The sequence below is a fragment of the Mercenaria mercenaria genome, chromosome 1 (assembly GCF_021730395.1).
Source record: "Mercenaria mercenaria strain notata chromosome 1, MADL_Memer_1, whole genome shotgun sequence".
Taxonomy (NCBI): domain Eukaryota; kingdom Metazoa; phylum Mollusca; class Bivalvia; order Venerida; family Veneridae; genus Mercenaria; species Mercenaria mercenaria.
In genome coordinates, this window is record NC_069361.1 from 98,741,035 (window position 1) to 98,755,635 (window position 14,601).

The window sequence follows — 14,601 nt, forward strand, 5'->3', positions numbered from 1 at the left end:
GCTGCGGTTTTGGAACATGACATTCCCTGTTTGATATTTGTCCTTGTTTTTTCTTACAGTACCTTCCCCCCTACAAGTATCTTACCCTTAGAGATCGAGGACGGAAATACTGTCACAATATCTATTAATCAAATCATCACGGAGAACATGCGTCTCGCCCGGCGATCGAATTCACGTTATCGCAATCTCCTTATTTAGGTAATTGGACGTGTAGGACCCTTAAATGTAAAAATGGCTACAAGTGTGAAAACAGTCACAAATGTGAAATATTTTTAGAACATGTAATAACCTCCACAAACGTGGAAACTAACAGTTCTAAATGTGAAAATTACGCTGGTCACACATGTCATAAAAAGCGTCACAAATGTAAAAACATTACATTGTTTTGATCACAAATGTAATAAAAATATACCTACAAATGTGAAAATAGTTTTATAGTTTTTCGCAGTCACCTTGAAACTTTTAAACAGACAAAATACTGTTGTTTATATATTGAAACAAAAGACGACTTAAAAGTATTCTCGGAGCGGGAGAGGATAGAGAAATTGTACGTCCTATTAACACAAGCTAAGACATTAACAGACTGCAATGCGACGGATTCAGTGTGCATGAACCAGAAGTCTAACCTTCAAACTTATTAATTCATCTCTCCCATATTTACTTTAATCAGAACATTTCCTTCCTCGAGAGTAAGTAAGCAGAAACAATTCTTAATTAGCTGTGTGCATAGTGCAACATATCATTATTTACAGTGGAACCTTCTCATAACAAGAGTAAATAACTTTGGTGCAAAACTACTTCGAAAACTCATTAAGTATAAAAGGGGACGGGAAGCGTATTTTGTTTACACCGTGTTGTCTAATTTGTTGAAAATTGGGTAAATGTCACAAACGCATTTCAACTTTCTTGATATATTTCTGTGATGGTAATAATACATGATTTGCATAAAAATATTTGGAAATATGAGTACCTAGCTTTTTACAGTTACCAGTTTTCGCGCAGCATTTAAAGACATTTTTTTTCTACGGACGGATCTTATTTTGTTTTAAACATATACCTACTACAATATTTACTTTATCAATTTCAACGAGCATTAGGGTATGTCATTATGTCCCTTTTTAAAATGTTGACAGGATAAATGCATGACCAGTTTTAAATTGGTATTCAAATGACAAAAGAGAACTGAAGCAAACTATGAATTAAATTTTATGACGGATTGATTTAATTTTCTAAAACTTCTATTTCATTACATAGAATAGTACTTAATTCATACAAATAAATTCCAAAATTCACATGAACTCAAATTTTTATTTTCTTTATTTCTGATAATATTTCTCGGATATACTTAAAAGTGTATAAAAAAATTGCACATTTTACCATATAATTCGAATGGACAGCTCTTTTTCTTTTAAGCTGTAGCTTATGTCCTATATAACAGAAAGAAACCACAAAAATTATGGTTATCCAAGATTTTTTCTGACATAGTTAGATAAATTACTCAAATTGAGACTGGTTTTTACAAAAGCGTAACTCGTTTCAAGGTCAGATAATTTATTAAATATTTTTTCCTTTTGCTTATATCTTCAATATCCTTTATTGTTAAATATGATTTCCTATTCATGTGACAATAATATAGATAAGCTAACATTAAAACATGAGAACATCTAGCATAAAGATAAACAGTAACAATCAATGTTACTTTACTTCCCGTCGTCGATTACATTTATCATTCATTTAGATAGAAACCAAACATCTTGCTTTTAACCAACTGGAAGCATTTTCACGCTTAGTTTATTTCCGCAACTATTCAACTTTATATTTAGCACCAAAATAGAATCAAAAGAAACAGACCGGCCCTTAAGAGGCCAAGACGTGGGTGTTTTTACTATCTAACGGCTGTATGAAATGTTACAGCTATTATCTCTCTCGAGTAGTTGAACATTCTGCGTTTATAATTTGTCTCGAGTAATGGAGCATTCATCACTTAAAATTTCACTAGACATGATCTACACTATGAGCATGACTAGATCATGCAACAATTATTATTTCACTCTAGCAACAGAACGTTTGAAACAACTTCAATAATGTAGAAACAAGTACAGTGATATGATGACATTTGAACACTAAACACAGCTGATGTTCTTGACCAGTCCAAAACTGGCGACCAAGGTTAATAAGGGTTGTCTATAATGTAACGCATTATGACAAGCATTACAGAATAAGCAGCGTCACATATTGATTATAAAAATATCTGCTTTAGTGAAAACATTTCGACGTTGTACATTATCGGACAAAATGCTGACCTTTACACAATGTTACAAAATACATACAGAAACAATTGGCAATACATGGAGACTATTACAGTACATATCCTTGATTATGATATTTTTTTCTAAATACAGGAAATTAATATATTCCCTTAGGTAATTCTTTGTTCATTCAAAATGCTATAAAGCTATAAATACCTATCAGGAAGTTTAAACCAGGCATTGTAAGTAAATGCAAATAGACATGGCAAGCTACATATCTTTACGTCAAAATACTTCGATTAACTTGCGAAATATAGAAAAAAGTGAGAAATACTGGAAATCTGTAATAACCTTAAACCCAAAGCAATATTAAACCAGTCTCTTAAAATTTAATTATTATAAAACTTTTATTAAAACGTTAAATATAAACATTTTTTAACAAAATAACTCTGAAGAAAACATAACATCAACGTAGAATTCAAATATTTCTTAAGTTCAAAATAACAGGTGAAGAAATTGTTAAATGTATTAAAAAACTGAACAATAATAGAACACAAAGACCCTCATACAATATCATAAATTGATATATCAAGAGTACGAAGGCTATATTATTACCCATTCATCATGTTCAGTCATGTGCCAGACCTAGGTTTCATCCTAAATGCATGGTTAGAGAAGAAACAATAATTCAGTTTTCAAAAATACAGGCTAGACTAATGGCCCAAATAACTATCGCCCAGTTACAGTTTTTGTGCTTTTGTAGATTTTTCTCAAGAATTTGGTAAACTATGGACTGTCTGTACCTGGCACTAACAGCTTCAAAATTCTCCGACAGCTGTTTAAATATACATAAGACTTTGTCTCTAGGTTGTATATACTTTAATATAGCAACATAAGTACTTCATCACAGCAAATCTGACGCGAATAGCTCTCGTATATATTGAACAATCTTTGAAGTTATAAATAGATGTTTTTTTTTTTTTTTTTTTTTTTTTTGGATTTAACGTCGCACCGACACATGATAGGTCATATGGTGACTTTCCAGCTTTAATGGTGGAGGAAGACCCCAGGTGCCCCTCCGTGCATTATTTCATTACGAGCGGGCACCTGGGTAGAACCACCGACCTTCCGTAAGCCAGCTGGATTGCTTCCTGACATGAAGAATTCAACGCCCCGAGTGAGGCTCGAACCCACATCGATGATGGGCAAGTGATTTGAAGTCACTCGGCCACGGAGGCCCCTTATAAATAGATGTATAAATAGATGTAAAAATATATATAAAAAGCAATATGTATCTCATGGATCGGTCTAAGACTTTTAAAAACTGATGTAAGGTAGGATGAAAAATTGTCTCGTGTCGTGTTTTCAATGTACATAAAATGCCTTAAAACTTACTAAAATAATAGTGGAACTGATGGGATAGATCTGATTGATCTGATGGCTTAAACTTCTTGTTCTAATGTGTTCAGATTTAGAAATCGTCTACTGACTTTCGAAAGTGCTTGAATAATTCTTACACTCATTGCATTAATTGTCATTTAAAGGTAAATTTGAACAAGAATTATAACTTGAGCACGACAATAGGGAAAATCCAGTTTTTAGTTAGGTAATCAGAATATTGGAACTATCCAACAACCAGTTGTAACATTCAACAGTATTGGTTCCTTTCTTAAAATTAGAAAACACGGTATTCCTTTCAATGAAAGAAAAGGTTCACTGTGTAACTTGGCCTATACTAATACAGAGTGGCATTATCTGTTACATTTGCAATATTTTCTTTTCGAGAAACACATAGAATTTTTTAATGCAAGGCGCAGCATTATTCCAATATCACAAGGCCTCATGATGAAATCGTTGCTAGAATAAAATGACATTCTTGTATTTAGAAACCAGCTGAACTGTTTCGATGTTACTATGAAATAGTTTAAAAGATAATCCCAACGCGTCCTTTTTATTTTGGATATTATTCATGGTTTCACCAATATTTAATTTATACACATTTATACTTCTACAATTGATCTATAACTGATCTATAAATACATCATATAAAAAACTGTTTCATTTCGTTTTATATATACTCGGACTGCTTACACATATTTCTTTAGATCCGATCACTGGCATTGACGTAGTCCATGTCGTACAAGTATACAATTATTGAATGTCTTGCCGGGCAAAAGTCAAAACTACTGTCCAAGGTCTGAAGGGCCAAGTGCCAACAGATTTGACCATTGACCCGGCAAGTCATTCAATAAGTGATTTATCACATTGCATCAGAAATATTTTCACAGTATTATTTTTAAATATCTGACTTATCAGCTCAAAAAACATCTGTTTATTATAGACCGGTCATATAATAACATCTGTGAAAAGATCCTTTGGGAGCAAAGAACTCAAGCAAGCAACACAATAACAGACTCGGTTTGACTGAATCTGTTTATGAGAGGTAATGAGATGTGCCATATGCCTCGCGCCCTCTAGCACCGGCTTAAGCTGACTTCTATTATAGTTAAAAAGGAATGCTGTCCATAATCACAAACGACCAAATAATACAACAGCGCTGAGTTCAGTGTATAACAAGCTACTGTGATTTCATTAAGGGGTATATAGGGATTTTCGTTTTAGTTTGAAATTTAGCTTTCTCATAGATCCCAGTACTTTAAAGGCTGATGCAACGATGTTAGAAATATGAGTGTGCCAAGAACAGTTCTGGCTAAAAGTTAGACCGAAGTGTTTATGATTTTCAACAAAATTTAACTATGAGTTATTTAATCTTAGTGCCGGTCTATCCATATCTGAAAGGGAGAAATTAAGACTTCCGTTTCCGATGGATTGAAATTTACGAAACCGTATTTACATAAGTTCTGGAACGCCTATTTTAAAGAAGACATTCAATGGCTACCCTTTTATAGGTTTTTAAATTGTTTACATGACAATAAAATAAAACAATATAAATATATACTTTTTCCATAAAATCTTTCCTTGTAAAAAATACGTGTTAGATGGAAAATGGTTGAATCACCTCATTGCAATATGTGCGATATCGTTGAAAATCATGAATATGTATTTTTAGATTGTACTGTGGTTCAAGACGTTTAGAATTTGATATTATGGGCACTTAGCAAGTGCGGAATCGAAAGAAATTTAAAGTCCTTGCAAACAATTATTTTGGGAAACAAACTCGCTTACCGAGGGTACTTTAATCTTAGTACGATTCTTGAACTGTTGGGGTTTTGTATTTACAAAGCATACTATTTAAATGAATGAAGACCTAAGTAATTCAATATCTGCAAATTGTTCAAGTATGAATTTTTAGTTTTGTCAAAATATTCTGAATGTGACACATTTATTACTAAACTAACACCTCATATTCTTCAGAATGTAATAAAAGAACTTATCTTAAACATGTATTTTGTATTTACATTATAAACATCAAATTTATGACAGTGTATGTTTTACTTTATTGTTTACATAGGCGTAGGAGCCGGGGCCGGGGGGGGGGCAGCGGGGGCCAGCCCCACCCCCCAAAGCTAGGATGGGGGGGGGGGGCGAACTATGGTTTGCCCCCCCCCCCCCATTATTTTGGAAAAGAGATATAACTTGCAGTCTAATATAACATTTATTTAGTATCATATAATTCTTTTCAACCTGATTCTTGATTTTGGCCTTTCCTTGCATTCTGACTTGTCTCTTTCCATTTTGTGAGTACTGAAACCTGTACGCACCGAGGATTGTTTGATTACATTTTATAAAAAGAATATGATATTGAGCGCAATCACTACAGTTCCGGTTTGAGCGTCTGCAAAAACGATGTAAGTATTTAGCCTGTTTACGCATGTAAACGTAATGTTATTGTCAGTTCAAGGGAAATAATATTTCCACAACTTTATATCACAATTAGACAAATGCAGCGCTATTTGATTGTATGTCCAGGGCTTCAACAGAAGAATGTAAAAAATTGGCACACTTGATTAGAACAATAAATATTGTGACCGATTAAGTTACAAGCTGCATATAGTTCAGTGGCTAGTCGTATGAATATCATCAGAATAACTCAACGGTTGCTTAAACACAGTTGCTTGCGGGGCCTATGATCCATTTGGCCCCTGGACAAGGCTTTGTCATGAATGCACCAGGGATCCCTGGCCGCCCCCCCCCCTCCACCGCTGTCGAAAGGTTTGCCCCGGCCCCCAAAGTTAAACTCTCTTCTACGCCTATGGTTTACATGTTTGTAAAAAAAGATCTGAATATAGGATTTAAAGAAAAATGGTCTGCTGCTAGAAGCAGAAGCAAAAGTATTAAAAGGGTGGTTACATAAATGAATACATCTGACTGAAAGTGGGTTTTGGTATTTGAATTTTTTTTTGATTTAGGCTTGCCAAGCCATTTCTACGTCATTACAGTTTAATATCATGATTATATTGTGTACGCTATGATTGTTTGACAAAACAGTATAATTATGTGACATTATATCACAACAAAATATGTTGCAGCTACTAGTAACTAGATTAATTTTCCCTTTGTTGGCCCTACACATTAAAATGTACAACAGACAACATATGATTTTATGCATTTGCATGTGATGTCATGATTTAATGTTTGCCTTTTACCGTTGCTTTTTTTCTTTGGCAACAATCGAAACAACTACCAAACAGATTTGTTTATGTTGTTTTAGTTTACCAGTAGAAGAGAATGGCAAGATGAAAGGAAATTAATTTTTCCCGATCGTAAATTCGTACATAATACAAACCAATGTTCGTAATGACATACTGCTTGATTTTTGTTAAGTGTGTTTTTCTATTTTCAGAATAATGCTCCAAAGAAAACCTATATTCTATATAACTGCAACTTACTGCTAGTTACACTGGTTGTGATTTCCTTTGTGTGCGATAATTTTATATAATAGTTTCAATAATTTACAGGATTTAAAATAATTAAATTGTCAGCTCTCTTTGGCTAAAATGACTCTACTGAAATATGCCTAATGCGCAATACTTTGTACAACTTCCCTTAGGTTTTCAATATCAACTTGATTGAATTCTTGGTTTGGGTTTAATAATTAAAAACAGGTTTGCAGATAGTTGACGACGTTCATTTTAAAATACGATGACTTATTTGATCTGGGCCAATCGCTTTATTTCCCATATTTACTTACGATGGATGTGTGTTATTTTACTCACGACGTCATAATTATTATGTCGTAAAGTCAAACGGCTTAGCAGCGCGCTGGAAAAGAAACACAGAAAACAGGCAAATATTTGATGAATGTCGTCTAGGGTGTACATTCTACTTAAGAAAAATCTTGTAACTTATTAGAATCGAAATAATATATCTCAACGAAAAACAATGATTTTATTAAAGAACAAATCATTAAATGAGATATATTATTTCTTAATTTTACCGAATTTTCTTTCATAAGTGTTTTAACATGTTTCCAATATTAGCAAGAAGATTCTATTTGAAGAACTTAAAATTCAGTGGAAATTCTATAAAGTCATAAAATTGTTCCCTTGCATGTTTTTTTTTCATATTAGATCTATTTACTTTGTTCCATATAAAAGCTTTTTTTACAAGTTTTCCAGTCAGATACTTTGTTACAATTAATTGTTATACGTTTCTAGCGATCACGCTGATGTGATTTTTTCCCGAATTTCGAAAGAATATCATGACTTATCATTGGGACCGACTGTTACTGAACTTGTTGCAATACAAAGTTTTGCGAGATTCATATATGTTCCAATGACAGACTCAGCCGCGCGATCTAAACTACCTTGATGTAATAAAAAGACCAGTCAGTATTTCTCATAAGAGTATAAAATGATTCAAAATTCGCCTTTTTGTAGTTCCATATTGTCGTTTGTAAGATAAATTTAAACGTAAACTGTCTTTAAGTGAACGCAGGTACCAAAATGATTACTGATATTTCTGTCAGTTCATAAGGTTCCTGTGTCAAAGTAATGAATATCTTTTGTTATTGCAATCGGGTCAATAAGAATGACTTGTTACTCTCGTTTGTTATATCTAATTGGTTATAAACATTTTCATAAGTGTTCTATGTGAAAAGAACAGCGTTATTTTTTAAAAATATTTTCATTGACATTTATCATATATATTTCATTATTGAACGTACTACTTGTGCTTCGGTATTCTAAATTAGTTTTAGTTGTAAGTAGAATGATATTTAAAAAAAAATCTAAATTAGATTTTTTTTATATGTACGACATAGGTTAGTGCAATAATTGATAGTATTATTATAAAAAGATGATTTAAGGATGTGCCATGCCACCAGTAACAGGGATCGCAGTGGAAATAAGGGAAACTTTGGGTTTGTCTGTTTTTGATTTCCCTGGTATTCGTGTGTATATCATTGTGTGTTTTACTTTTGCTATGTTATGTTTTCATTTTATATTTTATATATCATACATTGTTTTATGCCATGATTAAGATGTGCACTAAATGCCAAGTAAACTTTACTTAATAGTTACAACAGTAAGAACAATATTGTTTATACAGACGAGTGATATTTAATGCTTTCTTGTATCTAATCAAATATAGTTAAGAGGTAAATATTAAAACGAACTTCCAAATTACGACTAAAAGATTTTACATTATTTGAAGTGTAAAACGGTTGCATCGGAACTATATTGTCCATTCGCGACAATTGTAAATTAAATTGAATAAATAATAGATTTAACAACTGAACTCTTACCTGTGATACTTGGAAATATCTTCTGCAATCCTTGCGCAAAGTTAGAAGGTACAAAACAAGTTAGTATAAAGCACATTTCAAAGGTATTCATATTTTGTAGAAGTTTCGTCTAAATATGTCTACCTTTATTTGCTATCCTGTTTACAAGACAGTATAATTCAAACTCATTTTCTTGTTAAGGAATAAATACAAAGCGAAAATTACAAAATAATATGTATAATGTTTGTTAAATGCTTCGAGTCGGATCTGGTAAAGTCATGTAAAGTTTTCCCTTTTATGGTGCTAAATTTACATGAGAATTTGAAAAAAGTCTTTCACACATATTCACTATTTGAACAGCAAATAAAGTCGTCAAGTTCCTGAGGTTATATAACGATGTAAGTGCTGTTTCTGTCTAGAGCCTATGATACTTAAGCCGATAACGATTGCGTATGAACATGACTTCGCCTTTATCAATGCTAAATAAGAAATCTGATTGGACTGTTACATGTAGTGAACATAATCATTTACATATACATTAGATGTACTTGCCGTTGTAAAGCTATTCTTTAGCTTTAAGCTACTCGCCCACAGTTTGGGTGAAAATTTTCAACATGTTCATTTCCACAAATTTTCGCAAAGGATGTATATATGACACTGAAAACTGATAAAGTTTGTGAAAATAAAAGTTAGATATTGGTAAAAATTCAAGAATAATGTAAATTTTCGGCATTATTTCAAAAGCGTGGCAACGGTTAACTCAGCTCTGCACAATATTTTTGGTTATCTATAAGAATATCTTATGTCAATAAGTTTGTACCACTGGTCACTTTCAGAATGCTGTCTGTGGACTACAAGCTATTTAGCGTTTTCTGCTTGTTTTTCGTATAAATTATCAGGTAATCAAGGGTTGCGCGTTGATTTTTTTATCTGATTTAGTTCAGAGTTCAGATGAGCAGGAATCGAACCATTAGGTCGTTAGCCGGAGTGGTTAAATAGCCAGGCATCTGAGCGATGCCCACGCATAAACCGCTGCTTATTTTGGAAATGAAATTATTTTCTCGGCGTTCCTGCGAAATGAACGACAGAAAGTCATCGGCAAATCCATGAATACATAATAACGTTTCGGACCTTAACCTACTAAAGTGAACGGTTACTGTTAATGAACATATCTGTAGAACAAAATTATCAATGTCTTTATTCTTACCGCCATATATTTAGAAATATTAATATTTAATGGTTAGGTGGATCAAAAATATTTGCAATATAATATGGGATTAAAGTACAGGTACTCCTTTTACTTTTCCATCTGTTTATGAATTTATTTCCATGAATCTGTTATCAAAGATTTCTTTGAAATAAAAGATTTCCTCTTATTGTTTTAAAGCTTTAGGTAATACATTTACAAGACTGGTGTACTTATACTGTACTTATACCTAGGAAAGGCCATACTTTTATGTTTTGGTTCATACATCCGGGCGTCATATCACAATTGATAGTGTAGCTTAGCCGGATGTGAATCTCTTCTGAGTAATATACAGGTTTGTCAGTTTCCATGCTTTAAAGATCGATTATGAAACTGCTACTTTCTTTGGCTTCTCTTGATTTCTAATTTGACTGACATATAGCAGTAAGCACCTTGTTAATTTTTCCTTATCAAATAACTGACCAGCCCTTTGAAGTTTAATTATACCCTGTCTTTGTGTTAGCAGAAGTATTTTGGTGAAACATCATCTAAATTATTATATAAGGAATATATAAAATAAAGAAAAGACAATTGTGTTATTTAATATTGCAAAATGAGACTCTAGCATGGTGGAGAATCTAAACTTTATAACTTATAACATCAAAATGGCAGAGTAGATTAATATTTGAAAATTTCATGGACATTCAAGTGAAGACGAGAGCAAAATCTAAGTGACTTTAACGCGTATTGTTACTTTTATACAATTGAAAATAACGAAAACATTCCAGCTCCATTTAGCTGGACCAGCGAAAATTAGGTTTTTAAATCTACCAGTCAACAAAGATAACGATTTAATGATGACTACTTCAATTGTGAAAATGGTATGTTTCAAGGGGAAATAACGTCAAGCATATTAGTTTCCCTCTTCCTTAATGACATCGAGATTGCTGTGCAAGAAAGTACACACTCTGGATTAACACTTGATCAATTAAATACTTACCTTTTGCTATATGCCGATGATTGTATTCTACTCAGCGAAACGCCAGAAGGGCTAAAGTCTCATCTAAATGTACTGCATGACTATTGCGTTAAGTGGAGATTAACTGTTAACGTGGAGAAAACCAAAATTATAGCATTCAAACGTGGACATATAACGGCAAAGAAATCTTTCAATTATCTAGGTTATGTAGTAAGCAGTAACGGCTCTGTGAGGCGCGCCATTGACGCTTTGGCATCAAAGGCTATAAAATCAATGAACAGCTTATTCTCTATAACAAAAGGCATAGAAATACCATCAAACATAAGTTCAATCTGTTGGATGCTTACGTTACATCAATTTTGTGTTACAGTGCCGAGGTCTGGGGATTTTCAACATCAGAAGTAATTGAACGTGTGCATCGTAAGTTTATGAAGCGAGTACTGCTGTAAAACTATCGACAAGTAGCTACGGTATATACGGAGAGACGGGTAGATACCCGCTACTATTAAACAGAAAATGTAGGATAGTTAAATACTGGTTGAAACTAGTAAACAACGAACAACAGAACTGTATTCTCTGGACTGTATATGAGTCAATGCTGAGAAATGCTGAAAAGCGGACAGAAAAATTGGGCTTACAAAGTGAAGAGACTGCTAAACGAAAGTGGATTTGGGGAAGTGTGGCTAAATCCGCACTCTGTTAATATCAATGTATTTATGAAAATATTTAAACAAAGATGTCTGGACATGTATATCGCTGAATGGAGAGTATGCAAATGTAATAGTCCAGGTATAATGTTGTTTAACGAAATAAAACAAAACTTTGAAATGACAGAATATTTAACGCTTATGGAAAATCTCAAATATAGACATGTTATCACTAAACTTAGGCTATCACCACATTGTCTGGAAATAGAATATGGTAGGCACAAAGGCATTCCGCGAAATGAGCGATTAGTACACTATGTCAGATACGAACAATAGAAGACGAGTATCATTTTACGTTAGAATGTCCGGTGTTTAATGACATTAGAACCCAGTTCATACCTCAAAGATATAGAACTAGGCCAAACATGGTTAAATTCATAGAATTACTATCATCTTATAGTATAGAACTATTATACAGACTTGCCAAATATTTGTTGAAAGCGTTTGAGAAAAGAAAGCACTCCTCAATGCAAATTGAAATCATTGTTAATGATTGAAATTAATATTTACTACAATTTCATGTTGCTATGTATATCATCATTGTCATAATGTATCATAATATTGTATATACATAACGTCCGGAGACTACATGATCATTGTGATAGGATCACAGTTACTTTAATTATGCTGTGCTATTACTTTTATTACCTTTATTACGTGGTTTGTGTTGTATATGCTCTCATCTCATTTCATATTTACTTATTATGCATTCACATATATGTGATTCATATCTAATTGTTTAATCAATGTGCAGTTTGCATACGATTTATTAATAAACTTATGTTATGTTGTTATGTTATGTTTAAGCCTTGTTCACAAATAAATACATTGATCAAAACCAAGCTGTGTTAATTTGCAATTCGGAGACATTCAGTTCTTTGCAACTGGGATACTCAACAATAGAGCAATATTATAGCCAATTAATGGTCTTGGGTAAGAAATTAAACAAACTGATTTTGACGCCATGTCCAGATTTGTTGAAGGACTTCCAGAACGACTGAGGTTCTATGTTCGAGCCGGAAATCAAAGAATCTCTGAAGAAGCTATTGGATCAGCAAATCTTGGCGATGTGTACAGTGACAGAATACTGTCATCTCCATCTAATTGCATTATTTTGGGCGAAATAACAAGATTTAAGAAACATAACGGCCGCTTTAACTCTGTTTTCGCTTGGCGGAGTGGCGGGGCGTTAAAGACGAAAGGGCACAAATCAATCACCCATCATATTGTATCGAATACATATGTACTCAGTGTGTGTAGGGGTTCCTATTCTAGTATGAATTTTGAAATGTAAACAGTGTTGATCCGCTTAAAACAGTTACTTGATATAAATAAATTCTTTAATAGTTCGAACATCATCTCAGTAATAGGTTCGTGATAGTCTACTTCATCTCCGCCTTCAGGTGAAATATTTACTAAGATAAAGTCATACTCTTTCGAATGTATATAAAAACATGTGATAGTTGCCAGTTTGGGTTTCGGTACTTATTCATCACAGGTTCGTTATGATTAATGGCAATTCTTATCATTAATATTAATGTTTTCAATAAACGTCCGCTAATCGTCTTAAAAGATTTCACTGTTCATTATATTTGAAAAGCATTCCAATATCTATCTATTCAAGCAATTTTACTGGTTAAGCCGGCACGATCCCACATCAATCTTTGTATTCATGCACGTATTTTAGCGTTGCGCCCATGCCGAAACCTTCGAAAAACGGCGATACCTTGCCAGTGTCGTAACAATTAAGTACGTTTTAAGCATACATTTAGAACAACATGTTGTTAACAATATATCAAAATTTAAAAAATATTGAATTATATACAGATATAACTTTTATCATTTTATCACAAAGCCCCGATGTTTAAAAGTCACAAAAATACATAGGACTAATTCAGTATTTTTTGGCTGATTTACAAGATGTCATTTCTCATCCTCATGAACAGATCTTACTTTTACAGTACAGAGACAACAATGTACAGAAGTTAATAATAGTTTGAAATTTATACAAGAGCTGAACTTGCTAGATATTCTGTCAGCCTCCCAGTACTTTAGACTAGCAATCAAAATACCAGTTAATTGTTCCTTCTTCGCTATTTTACATTGTGAAATAAAATTTATTGCGTTTTCTGGTTTAAGGTTTCTTTCTGCAACCCTCGAGGTATCATTTAATGACACTTACATATTTTTTCAGTTTTCCTTTTTACCATATCTTCTTGCTATACAAAACCTTTTCAGATCTCAAGGGTGGTGATGTTGGTGTGGTGGCGTTTGGTGGAGTGGTAGTGTGGAACGAAATATGATAAAAAGCACAAGTCAACGCTCTGTTTAATGTTGTTCTGCACGTTTGGATCTAAAAATTTTCTACAATGTAGAATTTGATTAAACTCTGATTTTTCAAAACTTCAGAACATACATAGAAAATTCAGCAAATAAAAAAGATAGGTTCGTGTGCTTGATTTTTGCTAGACTGATTTGAAAAATTTGGAGCACACGCAAATTTTCATAAAGGGAGTCTATGGAAAAATCACAACTTTCATAACATTTTCGTGAACAGAAATGTTTCTACAATGTAGATTTTAATAAAACTTCTCACAGTCGTAAATAAACATATGTTCAGTAATATGGTAAAATAAAATGTATAGGTCCGTGTGCTTGTTTTTGAGGTATTTGACCATGATTAAAGTGAACCGCACGTTTCAAACTATTTTTTAGACATTATATTGAATTATTTAACGTGTAAAATGTTTTAATATCGTAATTTAACTTTTGAAAGATACTAAAAATGCTATTGT

The 14,601-nt window shown here is 32.9% G+C and overlaps 1 protein-coding gene across 1 annotated transcript in view; it reads right to left on the reverse strand.

Moving 5' to 3' along the window:
* Positions 1-9,337, reverse strand: part of LOC123545372 (uncharacterized) — a 36,217-nt gene extending 26,880 nt beyond the window's left edge. Inside the window, exon 1 of the mRNA XM_045331696.2 lies at positions 8,956-9,337. Within this exon, the coding sequence (XP_045187631.2) occupies positions 8,956-9,046 (91 nt within the window). The 5' untranslated portion in view covers positions 9,047-9,337. The remainder of the gene's footprint in view (positions 1-8,955) is intronic.
* Positions 9,338-14,601: the final 5,264 nt, after the last annotated feature.